Source organism: Physeter macrocephalus, chromosome 20 (assembly GCF_002837175.3).
Source record: "Physeter macrocephalus isolate SW-GA chromosome 20, ASM283717v5, whole genome shotgun sequence".
In the NCBI taxonomy this organism is placed as follows: domain Eukaryota; kingdom Metazoa; phylum Chordata; class Mammalia; order Artiodactyla; family Physeteridae; genus Physeter; species Physeter macrocephalus.
The window spans coordinates 84,627,227-84,643,806 of NC_041233.1; the positions used below are offsets into that span (position 1 = coordinate 84,627,227).

General features: G+C 56.4%; 1 protein-coding gene across 1 annotated transcript; it reads right to left on the minus strand.

Moving 5' to 3' along the window:
- Positions 1 to 2,326: 2,326 nt before the first annotated feature.
- CALY (calcyon neuron specific vesicular protein) lies at positions 2,327 to 10,272 on the minus strand. The gene is given in 7 exon segments (XM_055081320.1): positions 2,327 to 2,475; positions 2,840 to 3,205; positions 4,209 to 4,322; positions 4,967 to 5,083; positions 6,010 to 6,152; positions 10,172 to 10,254; positions 10,256 to 10,272. Coding segments are annotated over 6 exon segments (807 nt in total). The 3' UTR covers positions 2,327 to 2,475; positions 2,840 to 2,872.
- Positions 10,273 to 16,580: the final 6,308 nt, after the last annotated feature.

A 16,580-nucleotide genomic window follows, 5' to 3' on the forward strand; every position in this document is an offset into this window, starting at 1 on the left:
GCCTTTTAGGACCCCCTGACATCCCCAAGACTTCCTAGGCCCCTCCACTGACCCTCCACCTGGCTGGGCTCTGCCCTGTGGGTCAGGTGAGCCTTACCATGGACGGTGGGGGGGGGCCAGAGCTGCCCTCGCCAGGATCCTCCCCCAGGGGGACAGGGTGGGGGTGCAGCGCCCAGTCAGCAGAGGGCTGTCCTGAACCTGCGCTGGGCGTCCTGAGCACTGGCTCGAGGCCATGAGCCAGGCGCTCTCCCCAGAGGTCCTCCCTAGAGGGGAGACCTGGGCGGGGCCGGGGGCCACCAGGCCCAGCTGGGACGGGGGGTGAGGGCAGGTCCCAACCGCCTTGCTGAGAAGCGTCTCCACAGGTCTTGGGGTCCAGGGTAGTTGAGAGTCTCTTTGGCCAAGGAGACGGCGGAGCTGCGTGTTGCTGCAAGGGGTCCACGCAGGTGACGGGGTTGGCCATGAGGGTGGCAGCAGTGGGGGAGGGGTCCCTCAGCAGGATGCCCTTGGTGGGGTGGGTTGCAGAAGGTACCCTGGGAGCGGGTTGATGTTGGCGCTGCCCAGCAGAGCCTGGGTGACCCCAGGGGCACAGAGAGCCTTGTTCCAGAGCGAGGGAACCCACATTCGTGAGAGGGGCCCTGTCCCAGCAACCCCACAGGCACCAGCTTGCCTGGGTCCCCATTTTACAGACGAGGAAACTGAGTTTTCAGGGGTCTGGCCCCAAGAGACTGTGCAGCCTCCCGTGGCAGGGCTGCGGCTGACTCTCTTCTCTGGCCTAGGTCCCCCGCCCTCCGATCCCCAGCTGCTAGGTGAATGGCAGGAACCCTGAAGCAGGATGTCCCACCTGGGGACACAGCCACAGCCAGGTGGGTTCTGGAGGCCGCTTCTGAGGGGAGTCGACTCAAAACACAAGCCAGGAGCCCCCATCCCAGTTCGACCCCCCGGGACAGCTGCTACCTCTGCGGGCTTCCACCCGCCGCCCCAGCTGGGGAAGGGTCTTCACCCCAGAAGAACATGTGTGTGCACACGTGTGTGGGGAGGGAGCTACATCACCGGACACCTGGGGGGGGGGCTGTGGGAGTATGTGTGCACGCGTGTCGGCATGTGTGCGTGTGCCTGTGTACATGTGACTGTGTACCCTCAGGCTCCGTATCCGAGGATTCAACCAATTGCCAATCAGAAATATTAAAAAAGAAAAAAATTCCAGAACTTTCCAAAGAGCAAGAGTTGAATTTGCCAAGCCAGAAACTTTTTGCACAGCATTTACATGGTATTAGGTATTATAAGTAATCTAGAGATGATTTATAGTACATGGGAGGATGTATGTAGGTTATGTGCAAATATTACACCTTTTTATATAAGGGACTCGAGCATCCCTGGATTTTGGTATCCACAGACTTGGATATCTGTGGGGCGTCCTGGAACCAATCCCCGTGGCACCGAGGCACGACTGTATGTGTGCACATGAGTGTGTGCACCTTTGTGCACAGGGAACCCTGGAAGGGTCACCACATCGCAGGCCGCAGGGCGGGGGAAAGTCTTTGCTCCCCTGTTCTACTGCAGGCTCTGCACTGCGGGTCTCGCTGCGGGGCCGGGGCTACTGCCGGGAGCCGGGCAGGCCCCCCAGCGCCGAGCCCCAGCCCACAACCTGACACTGGCCAGAACCCACGGCCCTCTTGGGCCGGGTCCATCCCAGGAGCCTGTCCTGGTGCGGCCAGGTGGGACGCGGGACCCCGCAGGCGGCGCGGGGAGGGTGGAGCCCTGCTCTTTGCTGCCCCTCTTGGCTTAGGTTCGCCCAGAAGTGGTGCGCGCGGCATCAGTTCCTGTTGTTTGCTACTGAAAACCCGGGAGAGTCTTAAGAGGATGTAGCACAGGCAACTCATTTTAATTTGAAATGGCTTAAATTTCACCTCAGCAATCCTGGGTTTTAGTTCCAGGAGGTGAGAGAAGTTCAGTTTAAGATCTGACTCCGACCTCGCGGTGTCGGGCGGGTGGGGTCCGCGCTGTTGGACGCTCGGAGGGCTCCTGGGGTATGAGACCCATAGGGAACCTAATTAGTGAAGTCTGTCACTTCTGGGAAATGTCTTTAAAAGTTTAGAGAGATTAAATGTATTAAATGTATAAATTAATGGCGTATTAATTAAAGAATAAGTGAAGACATATACAAAGGTTACTAGGTTAATAAATGCTTTTAAATTGAGCTTTAAAGCTTGAGAAAAGCTGGGCAACGGGGGACAGGATTCGGGCCCTCGCCCGAATGGGGTTGGGGGGTCAGCAAAAAGGCCGGAGACCCGAGGATGCTCAGGAGAAGCGCGAGATCCAGGTGGAGGTGAATCTTTACTCAGAGAAAAGCGACAGAGCTAGAGGCTCACGGGGCGGGGGGCGTCAGCGAGGGGGCCTGGGAGCAGGGGCGCGACCACGGCGACCACAGAGCGGGGAGCGTCGGGCGAGGGCGGTCACAGGTGCCGGCATGGGGCGCTGCGAAGACACAGGGGAGGAGGCGTGAGGCGGGGCAAGCTGGGCCGGGCGCACGACCACACCGCCCACCTGCGTGCGAAGAACGGAGGCTGAGCTCCGCCCTCCCGCCTCCGGTTCACCGGGCCCCGCCCACACTGACCCCGCCCCGCCCACACTCAGCCCCGCGACCCCGCGCCTTGCCCACGCCCCCATCCCCCATCCTGCCCTGCCCACGCCCTCGTCCCTGCTCCCTGCCCGAGGCCGTCACGCGGTCACAGGGGTCGCCAGGGCGGACAGCACCCCTGAGTAAGGCTCCGGCAGAGCGGGCCGGCGCCCCGCCCCTCCCCGGGGTGGTGGGGCGGATAGGGAGGAGGGTCCCACCTACCCGGAAGGGCTGCGACCCGGAGGCCAGAGGCCATCACTGGGGGGCTGGGGGCGGCGCGCTCCCCTCCACCTTCTGAGCCGCCTCCTTCTCTCCCGGCGCCGAGGCCTCCCCGGAGGGCTTCCCCGAGGGCTTCCCCGAGGGCTTCCTCGAGGGCTCGGTGACCGCCGCCATGGCCGCGCGGGCAGGCGCCTTGTGCGCCTTGGGCGCCTCCTTGAAGGCGTGGTAGCTCGCGGACAACCACGGGGTCTCCGTGCCGTGCTTGCGGCCCACTGGGTAGGCCCCGATGGCCGCCAGAAGGCTGCGGTGGTGCTCGGGGTCCAGCTCGGTGTAGTACATCTCCAGGGTCAGCGGGGTGCAGATCTTGTGCTGCGGAAGGGGGCCGGTCAGGAGCGGGGCGGGGGGTGTGTGGCGGCCGCGCCCCTGGCTCGGGTGTGCAAAGCGGGGTGCGTTTTTTCTCAGTGGCATCAGCCGCGATGTGGGAGCCGCGTCCGTGGGCCACCCGCGGCGGCGGTCACCTCTGGGCCTTCCCGTCCCTTCTACTTTTGAGCAGTTCGGTCATACTGTAGACAGTGCCCCTAAATACACTGATTTCTGCCGTAATTTCAAGCCATCAAGGGTTGGCCTCCAATTCAGAACTGGAGGCTCCCCCAGAGAGCCAGCCTTTCTCGGAACGCACCTGTGGCCGGTGGCCGTGGCCTCCTCCTGAGTGAAGGGGAGGGGGCTCGGCGCGTGCCCCGCGGCCCGCCCCCACCCCGCGGTTCCCCGAGGGAATCCCAGTGAGTGAGGGACGTTAGCAGCCCGGTGCACCCCTGGAAGTACAGTGAGGGCTTGTGGCCTCTGTGGGGGGAGCGCTTCCCTCTCAGGGAAAGGGGGAGGATTTATCTACTGAAAACTTAGAGTCTTGAAAAAATACACTGAAAATGGTAAAAGTCACCAAAAGCAAAGCTGAGAGAAAAGAAACAAGGAGGGGGAAACACTTTCCAAGCATACAGAAAACGTTAACATCCTGTGACATAGAAACACGCCACATGCAAGTGAGGGAGACTTCCCTCCACCTGGACCTCCTTCCTTACGCTTTTCTTTTTAAATTACAGGAAGAGAAAACCTCTCGCTAAAACACCTTTTCTTTTAATTTTTCTGAAGATAGGACTTGAATATACCTGGAAGGTGACGGGGCTTGAGGGCCTTTGCAGGTCACGTTCCCATAGAGCTGGGAACACCCCAGACCAACCCTCCTGGGGGTAGCTTGGGGGAGAGGAGGGGAGGCACCCCGTCCTTCCACAGGACACCCCCCGGGACCCTCCCTGGCGCTCTGCCTGCAGGGCGCGACTGCCCTTCCCAGCCCTGGTGCCCAGTCCACCGGCCTTACCCGAAGCAGGAAGCCGTCGGGGCAGCTGAACTGGTCATACCAAATGGCCTTGTACATGATCAGGAGGCAGCCCATGAGCGCCATGGTGAAGGCGATCATCCGCCCTGTGGGCATCTGGGGGGTGGGCAGGTGCGGAGAGGAGAGGTGGGGTGGTGAGGCTGCGCAGGGCCCGGGCCGCGAACCTCAGGCCCGGCGCCCTTTGCGCACACAGCCCAGGGCTCACCGGCCTCTCAGAAAGGGTGGGGAAAGGAAAAAGGGGCAGAGTTACTACTGGGAAATGAAAGGCTTTAGAAATGGTACACTAAAAGTTATAAAAAAAAAAAAAAGCCACCAGTGGTAAGCTGAAGACCTAGAGAAGGAAGGGAAAACACATTTGCCAGAGACACAGCAGGAAAAGTGAGTCTCCATCGTATACGGGAAACCCGCGAGTCACCGAGGAAGAGGCAGACGACCCACCCGGGAAAGGGTGCGGGGCACAAGCAGGCGCTGCGTCTCCTGCCAGGAGCTCCTCTGAGCGCGGCGGCTGCTCCCACCCCACGTTAGGGCAGCAGCAGGGAGGCTGGCAGGAGCCTGGTGCTGCCCAGGCCTGACCCCTGCCTCTGATGGGGTGATTCCCTGTCCAGCTCTACTGAGAGCAGGACGCTGACCAAGGGCCCCCAGCCCACCCAGCCCAGAGCCTGGGTTCCCGTAGCTTGCAGCTGCCTCTCCACCTCCCCTGCCCTGACTCCCCATGGACTTGGCGGGGAGGGTTGGGTTACCCTGCCACGTGCATCCTCCGGGTGGCCGCCGCCCAGCTTCTGGGCCTCCAGGTCGGAGAACTTTGTTGGCTGGTCCCCGGAGGACAGCTGGTATTCCGTCTGTGTCTTAATGACAACCTGTGGGAAGACGTGATGCAGGAGGACCCTGAACTAGGAGGGCTCGGAGGGAAAGGGGGCAGGGGCCGCTGCCCGCAGTGGTGTGGGTGCTAGTGGCAGGGCTCTAGTGGCTACAAGCTGACACCAAGGGAAGGGGACACTGGAAGTCGGCCAGGGCCGTGGCAGCCCAGGGCCTGGCCAGGTGATGGAAAGAGCCCCTATGTCTGCTGGCTGCCTTCGGCTCTGAGGACGCTAGCTGTCCCTGCCAGAAGCTTCCTCTTCGATGGCACCACAGCTTGGTCCCCTCCTCCAGGAAGCCCACCACTGAGGCTTCCCTTTGGGAACCAGGTCCAGAACGGCAGCAGGCATGGTCGAAGCCCACACAGATCGCTGGAGAACTGCCCTCGACTCATGGGAGCAATGCTGGGAAGTGCCCCCTGCCCGTCAATGGCTGACTGACAGGGGCCTCAGGCTGGGACAACTCTGCGTGCCATTCACTCTGCAGAGCTCCGGTGGGGTCAGGCAGGGCCGTGCCTGAGCTGAGCTCTGCTTCTTAAAGTTTCCTTCTGCGTGCTCCCCCTCCACCCACCCCTTGCCCAAGGACCTCATCTCAGGCCGCAATCCAAGAAAGAGCACGCCCAGCAGAGGAAGGGGGGTAGTTTTTGCTGCTGAGCCCCTGCTGGACGGCAGGCAAGCTGGGCACTGTCTGTGAGAGCATGTGAATCCTCACCACCACCCGTGGCCAGTTTACCCTTGTGTGCAGATGAGGAAAGGGCAGTTCTGGGTGGCGGGGGAACCGACTGGGTCACACAGCAGGCTCAGCCTGGCCCTTCCTCCGCTTGCTCAGCTGCCCCTTAGAGGAGGCCACACCTAAAGCCACCTTGCTAACGCCCATGTGTTTCCAGGGCAGGATGAGACAGGCCTCCACGCTGGCCCAGGCCCCTCACCTGGTCTGAGAACGCAGGCTGTAGCTGGCTGACATCCAGGGGGCTGATCAGAGGGACGCTGTCCATGGTAGCCCCGTCCCCGGAGCCTGTCTTCCCCGAGAAGCTGCAGTTCAGCTTCACCATGGTGGATGGCAGTCCTCGTCCTGTCCAGAGGCAGACACAGGGTCACTGGCCACCTAACAGATGTCCACACCAGCTGGCTGTGGAGTGAGAGGGCCCCAGGCTGGCCAGAGGTGGGTCGGGCCGTGGGCGGCCAGGCCAACCTCCCCAGGACAAACCGGGTGAGTCCAGCCACAGGATTCTAGTCCCTTCCTGCCCACTGGACTCCCTTTGGCCCCCACAGCCGTGCAGGCGATAGTGCCTCTGACTGGTGACTGCCTGGCAGAGTCTTCCACTGGCCCACCTGCTCCAGGAGATGTTCTAAGGGCAGCAACCAACAGAAAACAATCCCAGATAGAAGCCTGGAGAGTAGGGTGGCCAGACTTAGCAAATAAAAAGTACAGTACACCAGGTTAAATCTGAATTTCAGATAAGCAATGGATGCTTTTGCTTTTTATGATATATCCATGTAATATGCAATACAGGGACATACTTATACTAAAAAGTATTGTCTATCTGAAATTCAAATTTAACTGGGTGTCCTATGTTTTATCTGGCAACCCTACTGGAGATGCAGGAAGTAACAAAGAGCTACAGAAAGAGGATGCTGGTGAATGAATCCAAGAGCTAACTGCACAGAGCAGGGCAGTAATGGTGTACATGGACTGGACCATCTGGGGAGCCGGAACGCCCTGACAAGAACAGGAGTGGGCGGCAGGGAGGAGGGGGGAGGGACCTGTATGGCTTGGAGAAGCACAAAGCTTCCTGGGGGAGGTCAAGATGGTTTCACTTCTAGGCTGACCGATAAGAGAAAAGGAACACAGCAAATGACTTGAAACTGAAAAAAACAGAAACACAAAATATATTCAGTCAATCAAAAGGAGAAAGAACTGGTCCCATGTCCACTAAGAAAGTAAATCTGTTGTTAAAATCTTCCAACAAAGAACTCCAGGCCCAGGCAGCATCACCCTTGGATTCTACCAATCACTTAAGGAGGAAATAATGCAAATTTCATACAAAACTCATCCAGAGGAAAGAACAAGGGAGCACAGCCCAGCTTGTGAAGCCAGCACAACCTCTATCTCAGAACTCGGCAAAGACAATGAGACAGAAGACCTCGCAGGCCATGCTACCCACCAACACCAGTGCCAAGGCCCCAGATAAAATGCAAGCATGTGGAATCCAGCAAGATATTAAAAGGCTGGGTGTATTCTGGAAATTTCACATCTGAAAAGCAATCATTATTTTCACCATATGAACAGAATAAAGAAGAAAAATGATCTGATCAATTTCAATAGTAGCTGAAAAAGTATCTGTAAGATTCAACATTTGTTTACTATTTATAAAAATCTATTGGAATTCCCTGGTGGTCCAGTGGTTAGGACTTCACGCTTTCACTGTCGAGGGCCCAGTTCAATCCCTGGTCTGGGAACTAAGATCCCACAAAATGTGCGGCGCAGCCAAAAAAAAAAAAAAAAAAAAAAAAAATTGGGAAGGAGATACAAGGCCCTTTATTATCAGTTCTATAAATGATGGTGATTTATAGAGGTCCTAGCCAAGCCATATGGCAGGAAAAAGAAATAAGAGGTACAAAGCCTGGATGAGATTAGGTAAGACTCATTATTCACAGAGAAAGCATCTTTTGTGTGTAGAAAATCTAAAAGAATCTACATATAAATTATACGGATTGGAAAGTGAGTTCAGCAGAGTTGATGGGTTTAAGGTATTCAGAAATCAATTCTGTTTATATGTATCAGTGACAAAAAATTAAAACATAATTTGTTGAAAGATTCCATTTAAACAGTATCAGAAATATCGAATGCTCAGGAGCAGGTCTAACAAGAGATTAGAAGGCCCTCCCTGTGGAAAAACAGAAGAAACCTCTGTCAGCACATTATTGACTGGGATTTCCCTGGTGGTCCCGTGGGTAAGACTCCACGCTCCTAATGCAGGGGGCCCAGGTTCGGTCCCTGGTTAGGGAACTAGATCCCGCTTGCCTGCCACAACTAAGAAGCCTGCATGCCACAACTAAGACCCTGTGCAACCTAAATAAATAAATATTTTTTTAAAAAAGACATTATTGACTGAGACCAAATAACTCCTAAATTCATTAAATAAATGGGGAAAGATATGGTCATGGATTTTGGAAGTTTCCATGTTTAAAAACGTCATTTCCCCTCAAAGTGTAGCTATAGAATCAATAAATCCCAATCAAAATTCCAAGGTGAATTTTTTTGTGTGAATTTTTAAAAAATATATCAATAGTTATGTATTTTTAAAATACATTTATTTATTTTATTTTGTTTATTTTTGGCTGCATTGGGTCTTTGTTGCTGCACGCGGGCTTTCTCTAGTTGAGGCGAGCGGGGGCTACTCGCATTGCAGTGCATGGGCTTCCCGTTGCGGTGGCTTCTCTTGTTGTGGAGTACAGGCTCTAGGCACGCGGGCTTCAGTAGTTGTGGCACATGGGCTCAGTAGCTGCGGCACATGGGCTTAGTTGCTCCGCGGCATGTGCGATCTTCCTGGACCAGGGCTCGAACCCGTGTCCCCTGAATTGGCAGGCAGATTCCCAACCACTGCGCCACCAAGGAAGTCCCTTTTGTGTGAATTTGACAAGCTTTGTAATTTTATATGGAAGGCAGAGGGACAAGGACACTCATAACATCTTGGAAAAGACTGAGGGGGGCACTTGTCTGCCAGGCGTCTAGCTTGTCACATAGCTGTGTGGTATCACTGCGTGGTGTACAAAGACCCATGTGACACACCCTACACACATGGACCACGGAGATGTCACTGCAAAGCATGGGGATGGCCACCCAATGTCCACGTGGCAAACAGTGGACCCAATCCCCACCTCACACCCCACACAAAAATCCACTCCAGGTGGATAAGCCAAGATGGAAAAGCGTCATGGAGATAATACAGGAGAATATTTTCCTGGTCTCAGGGAGGGAAAGAGTTTTTCAGTATCACAAATAAGCACTAACCACAAAAGAAAATATTGATAAAAGAACTACATTAAAATTAACAGCTTCTTATAACAAATGTATGGTTACCAAAGGGGATAGCAGGGGTAGGGGGAGATAAATTAGGAGTTTGGGATTAACATATACACACTACTATATATAAAATAGGTAAACAACAAGAACCTACTGTATACCACAGGGATCTATAATCAATATCTTGTAATAACCTATAATGGAAAAGAATCCAAAAAAGAATAGCTGTATATGCAGAACTGAATCACTCTGCTGTACACCTGAAACAAACACAACACTGTAAATTAACTACAGTTCAATTAAGAAAATTAAGAGCTTCTGCCCATCAAAACATAGTGTTCAAAGAATGGAAACAGAAACCAAGACTGGGAGAAAATATTTGCAACCTGCAAATGAGAAAGGACTTGTTGTGGGTTCAACAACAAGAAGAGCCCAAGCCCTAACCTGGGCACCTGTGAACGTGATCTTATTTGGAAATAGGGTCTCTGCAGGTCTAATCAAGTTGAGCTCATACTGGATTAGGGTGGACCCTGATCCAATGACTGGGGTCCTTATAAGAAGGGAGAAATTTGGACACAGACACACACAGGAAGGAAGCCACGTGAAGATGGAGGTGGATACTAGAGGGAGGTGGCCGCAAGCCAAGGGACTCCTGGGGCCACCGAAGCTGGAAGAGGCAGGAAGGAGCCTCCCCTGGAGCCTCAGAGGGAGCTCGGCCCTTGCAACATCTTGATGTCCCACTTCTTGCCTCCAGAGGTGTGAAAGAATGAACATCTGTTGTTTGGAGCCACCCAGTTACGGTGGAAGCCAATACGGGTCAGGCATCCACAATATCAACAGAGCGTCTCAAGTTGGTCAAGAAAGACAGACAGATAACCCAAGAGAAAAGTGGACAGAAGAGGATTTCAAACGGCCACGAATACTGAAGTTGTGCTCACTCCTTTATCCTTGAAGAGACAAATTGCGGGGGTGGGGGGGCGGGAAGCCCGCCACCAGAACCCAGGAGAGCAGGAACAGACGCCGCCACAGGGTGGGGTGGAGCCGCTTTATCTCGGGTGTTGAACCTGTGAGGGCCTCACTCGCTGCTGGGCAGACACCCCGCAGGAAGGCGGGTGTGCAGCCACGTGCACAGCAGCACTGCCCACAGACGGGCGCCACGGGGCATCTCCACAGTGGAACAAGCACATGAATAGAGGCGTTTCTGCGAGTTCGTCAGAGCAGGGAAGGGAAGGGACCACGCTACCTGCAAGAACAGCCCTGAATCACAAAACCAGCGTTGGCCAAAAGAAGCCAGGCCCCAATGAAGGTTGGAGAATAAAGAAACACAACCGCCTTGTTTAGGAACCCAGGAGCTCGGAGTTGCGGCCAATGCTCCTGCGTCTGCAGAGTCCCGGGTGGTGCCCTTGGGGGAGGGGAGTGGCTTCGGGGCGGGGCGGGCATTTCCGGTCTTCACTTGGATGCTGGACGCCTGGGGTTCACTTATGACGAATCATTAGGCTGCATGTTTGCTTCGTGTCCTCTTCTGAGTTCGTTATATTTCACAGCAAAAAAGGTTAAAAACAAACAAAACCGAACGACAGCGGGCAGGTAGCAGAGGCACAGCCAGGTCTCGCCCTCTCCCAGGACTGAACAGCCTTTTGCCAACTGTGCCCTGGCCGTCCCCTTCCTCACGAGGACCTCGGGCTGAGCTTTCCGCCCTGGCCTCCGAATGTGGCCCCTCCCTCGCCACTGCCTGCACCCACCCTGCAACCCCCAAACTTCTGTCCTGAGCGACCCTCTGGGCATCAGCTCCACCACCGCCGGTGCCTGCCAGGCCCGCACTCAAACCCCGCAGCCAGGCCCTGCTGTGGGTGCCGGTGCGGGCAGGCCAGGTGGGAGCGCAGAGGGGGAGCGCCTGCCAGCGGCCGAGTCAGACAGACCTGCAGGACGTGTGGGAGGCGCTGGGCAGGGACGCTCGGGGCGGCCACTGTGGGGAGGGCAGGAAGCCCCCGGCCCAGGCTGGGAGGGGGGCCGCCCCATCGTGGACTCACGCCCCAGGCGCCCGCGGAGGAGGGTTCTCTTAGGGTCTTGAGCCGGCGCCCTTCCCCGGATGTGCGCGCCTTGCCCGGGCCGTACAGACCGGCAAAGCGGCCCCACTCCGCGCCCACCCCAGGCTGGGGCGGTGTGCTCCCTGAGGTGGGTCGAGGCCTGGCCGGGGCTCGGGCCTGTGGATGACGTCCGGGCACCTGGGCACCTGCCCCAGGCGGGAGGGACATCTGTCATTCTCCGCTCGTACAGCGCTTATGTGACGTCCACGCTCCACGAGGCAGAGATGGACAAGGAGCCATCAACGTATAAAGAAAAAAAGGTCGGGCGATCCAGTGCGAAGAAGAAAATAGAGATGAAAACCGCCGAAAGGGGGCCGCGGAGGGGGGCGGGGGGAACGACCGGGGACCGCAGGGGGGGTGCTGTGCGAGGTGGGGACAGCAAGCGCCCCGGCCTTGAGGGGAGCTTGGCGAGGGGTTGGGGAGGGTGCCATCCAGGGGGAGGGGCTGGGGGCCTTCACGCAGCAGACGCCCCGCGACTCTCAAACCCAACCTGCGGTTTACAGACAGGAGGCGAGAGGGGGGCAGAGGGGGCGCAGCCCCCCCCAAACCTGTCAATCTCAGCTTGGTGGCCACGCCCCCTGAAAGGCGGAAGGCCGAGGTCTCCCCCTCCTCCCCCGCAGGAGGCCACTACCCATACGAGCTCCGCCTCTGGATTCCCCTCAAGCCAAACGTAAGCTCCAACTCCTCTGCCTCTGCATGACGTCAGCGTTACATCATCTTGGGTTTCCATGGCAACAGACAGGCAGGCAATGACAAGTCTTCTTGAAGAAAAGAAGACTTGGGGGCCCAACGGACCCTCTGCGTCTGGCTCCAGGCGCCTTGTTCCAGGCAGAATGCTGCGGTAGGGGTTGGGCTGCATCTGGGAAGCGCCCCCCCTCCCCCGGCAAAATTCCTTTCCCTGTCTGAGTCATGCAGAGCCTCTGGGCAGGCTGGCTGGGCTCATTCACACGACAGACACATAGCTCCGTGGAATGGGAGGGGTCTTCCCTACTCCTCCCGCCGGCCCCCTCCCTCCACCCTGCGCTGTAATTGTGCCTTCGACAGCGGATCAGCTGCTCCCCGCTCGCCGTAGGCTGCTGGGCTGGGGTGTGGGGCGGTGTACGTCTCCTCTAGGAGGCTTGGGGAGGGGGCACAGGTTGAGCAGTGAGGCTGTGCCGAGGCTGCGATGGGTGGCTGGACGGGAGGGCACGGACCCTCAGCTGAAAGCCCTCAGGCAGCTCGGCTGCAGGTCACGTCACAGACTCGCTTTCACACATACGCCACCCTGGGATGCTGCGTCACTCGGAGGTATGCACCCGCGCCTGCATGGGCGGGCGGGCACGAGCGTCCTGTGCGCATTGGGCGTGCGTGTGACAACGGAGCGCGGGGGGCCCTGCGCGCTTTGCCGAACCCCGCAAGGCCCCCGGCCCCGCGCCGCCCCTTCCAGGCCCAGCTGCAACGCCCACCCAGGTGCGCTCCCACCCGTTGCCCTGCAGGCCGATGGTGGGTTTGACTGCCGGTTCAAGGGCAGGTGGACTGCAGGCGCCAGCCCAGCCCTGAGAGGCTCAGGCGAGCGGGGCAGGTGGGGGGAGGTGCAGGTCTGCCCCCGGCTTCAGCGTCCCGAGTACCAGCCACCTGTGGCTCCGCACCGAGAGCCCGCGGCAGGCGGTTCTGGACAAATGGCCTCTCTCCGCTTCTTGGCCACGTCCCGCCTGCCACGCAGCCTCCCTCACCTCCGCCACCACCGTGCCGTTGCCGGCAGCGCTTCGTGATCTGGTCCGTCGGAGGCCCCTCTGCCTCCCCCACCCCCTCAGGCAGAGCTGAACCAGTCCTGGAACTGGCGCCCCTTCCCCACCTCGGGACGCCCATCTCCCACTGGCTCTCTCAGACCTGCAGAGGTGGAGCTGGCTCGCGGGGAGGGGGCTGCAGTCACCATGGAACGGGGGGAGCTGATGTCCAGCAGTCCTACCCCACCCGAGCTGCCCCGCTCTACCGCGGACGGGAATCCGGGCGGCACGTCGGGTCTGCGCAAGGCTGGACACCCACGGCCCTCTGGAACATCCAGGCAGGGACTCGCCCCGCGGAGGCCTCGGATCCTCGGGGGGGCCTGAGGACAACCTCCTGCGCTCGGGTCAGCAGAGACCCCAAGGGAGGACCCCTGGCCGGCCGGCCGCCAACGGGCCAGCTGCAGTCCCCCCTCCGCCACTCTCCCACCCCTGCACACGCCCCTCGCACATCCGTGCACACACACCAGTATACCTGCGACCCCCGCACACCCACCACGCACACCCGCGCAACGCACGCGCACACCCCTGAGCACACTCGGCCCCCCACGCGCCCCCCAGCTCCGCTCCACAAGGACAAACGTGCAAATGGCTCACAGGCGGCTCCAACGGGCAGCTGCAGCAGGCTGCGGTCGCAGGACAAGGATGCGGAGGAAGGATGCGGTTCCAGACGCTTCTCAGCTGGGGCGCGGCGGGGGAGGGGCCGAGCCCCAGACCGAGGCTGCCATTGTTGCCAGGGAGATGCAGGCTGGAGGAGGGGAGCACTGCGTCTGCCGCCGCTGCCCCCCTCCCACGCGTGCCCGTAGGAGCTGCGCTGCACCCCCACCCCCAACCTGTCACTGGCTTAGGCACGAACACCACATCCACCCGTGGCACACATCTCACACACACATCACACACACACACCATTCACACGCTGCACACACATATACATACACCTCACACACTCACACCACCGGGGGGCGGGGCGGGGAGGGGACGGACACCCTGGCCAGCATCCTCCCCTGGGGATGTCCAGGCTCCCAGGCACCACCTTGTCGGGTGCGCAGACTTGCCCTCTTGCCCCCTTTGGGCCGCTTGGTTCAGGCACAGCTGGGTTGGGCCCCCATCCGCCCAGAGGGCCTCCTCCTCACGTCTTGGCGTCCAAAGCCCCGACTGTCCGCTTTCCGAGGGCAAGCCTATGGCTCCTGGTAGCCGCTGGGGCCCAGAGCCTGCACAGCGCCGGGCACAGAGAAGCCGCCGCGCAGTCGCGTTGTCCGAGTGAGCAGGTGAGCGGCGGCCGTGGTCTCAGGACCCCGGGGCTCAGCCCAGCAGGGTCGGGGCTCCACACCTGGGCTCACAGCTGCCCGAGGAGCGATGGCGCGGCTGTGTCACGCCTTTTTGCTGTTGCTTAGTGCCCCGTGGTGCGGATGTGTCCTGTTTTATCTGTTCAGTCGCCAGGCTCCGGACTGTGTCCGAGGTGTGTCTACTGTTGACAGCGTTGCTGCCAACGTTCTTGGACTAATGTTGGTGTGGACACAGCGTTTTCATCTCTCTTGGGCAGGTACCTAGGAGTGGAATTGCTGGGTCATATGGTAGTTTACATGTAGTTTTTAAAGAAAATGTTTGAACTTTTTTCCAAAGTGGCTGCAGCATTTCATATTCCCACCAGCGGTGCAGAGGGGCTTGGCTTCACCCCCGCCCCGGACGCGTGTTACTGTCTCTCCTTTTTGCTGCAACCATCTGTATTCGCTCGCTAGGGCTGCCATAACGAAGTACCACAGACCGGGTGGCTTAAACAACAGGAATTATTTCCTTGTGATTCTGGAGGTTGGAAGTCAGACATCAAGGTTTCGGCAGGGTTGGCTTCCTCTGGGCCTCTCTCCTTGCCTTATAGAGGCCGGCTTCTCCCTGTGTCTTCAGATGGCCTTTCCTCTGTGTGTATCTGTGTCCTAATCTCCTTTTCCTTTTTTTTTAAGCCTTTAAAAATTAATTAATTAATTAATTAATTATTGGCTGCGTTGGGTCTTCGTTGCTGCGCGCGGGCTTTCTCTAGTTGAGGTGAGCGGGGGCTACTCTTGGCTGAGAAGCACGGGCTCTGGGCACGTGGGCTTCAGTAGTTGTGGCTCGCGGGCTCTAGAGCGCAGGCTCAGTAGTCGTGGATCACAGGGTTAGCTGCTCTGCGGCATATGGGATCTTCCCGGACCAGGGCTCAAACCCGTGGCATTGGCAGGTGGATTCTTAACCACTGCGCCACCAGGGAAGTCCCTAATCTCCTTTTCTTATAAGGACACTAGTCAGAATGGATTAAGGCCACCTATATGACTTCATTTTAACTTAATTATCTCTTTACAGACCATATTTCCTCATACTGTCATATGCTGAGGTCCTGAGGGTTAGGGCTTCTACGTATGAATTTTGGGAGGAAACAATTCTGCTCATAACGCTGACCTCATACCCACTAGTAGGATGCGTGATATCTCACTGTGGTTTGAATCTGCATCCCTAGTAACTAATGATGCTAATGTCAACAAAAATTAATCAGTGGTCCATCTAAAGAAGAAATAGAGAATTTTATTCAAGGCAACCTGAGGATTATAACTCAGAAAACTCTGAGGACTGTTCAGCTTGCTAGAAGTTGAAGGCACAGCTCTATACATTTTCAAGACAAAGGATTGTTCATCAAAATGACCCTGACATTTTATGTAAAGTTCACCGAAAATACACACTCCAGCTCTACACGTATGAATCGAGTGCAGGTCACCACGACCCTAGCAGAACTAGGAAAAGAAGGAAGGAGGAAAAAAGAAAATGATCTTTTTGGTGAGGCAGACATTCTTGCTCTTGAGGAGGCCCAGGGCAGGGAGTATCGTCTGCTTAAATTTTCTTGTCTTGTCTTAAAAACGTACATTTTATTCCATCATTAACTATACATCTCTTTGTGGGTTTCTTAGCCACCTGTATATCTTTGGTGAAATGTTTGTTTAAATGTTCTGAACATTTTTCAATTGGGTTGTTTGTCTTGTTGTTACTGAGTTGTTAAAACTCTTCATATATTCTGGATACAAGTCCTTCAGCAGGTAGAAGATTTGCAAATAGTCTCCCCCAGTCTGTGACTTGTCCTTTCACTTTCTTGATAGTCTCTTTTGAAGTGCAAAAGTTTGTAGTTTTGATAAAGTCCAAGGAATCAATCTTCTCTTTTATGTGTCGTGCTTTTGGTGTTGTGTTAAGAACTGACCCAAGGCCGTGAATATTTTCTCATTTTTTCTTCCAGTGGTTTTGTAATTTTAACTTTTACATTTAAGCCTATGATGCATTTTGAGGTAGCTGTGTGTACGATGTAAGTTATAGGTCTAAGTTATTATTATTTTTTGCATATGGATATCCAGTTGTCTCAGCACCTTTTGTTAAAATCACTAATCTTTTCATGTTAAGTTGTCTTGACATCTTTGTCAAAAACCAGTTGTCCATACATATGTGGGTTTATTTCTGGACGCTTAATTCTGTTTCACTGATGTGTGTCTCAATTCTTATGCCTACAGTATATCTTTTACCACTGGGGCTTTGTAGCAAGTTTTGAAGTGACGTAGTGTATCTGTTCTAATTTTGTCCTTTTAGAAATTATTTTGGCTCTTCTGAGTCCT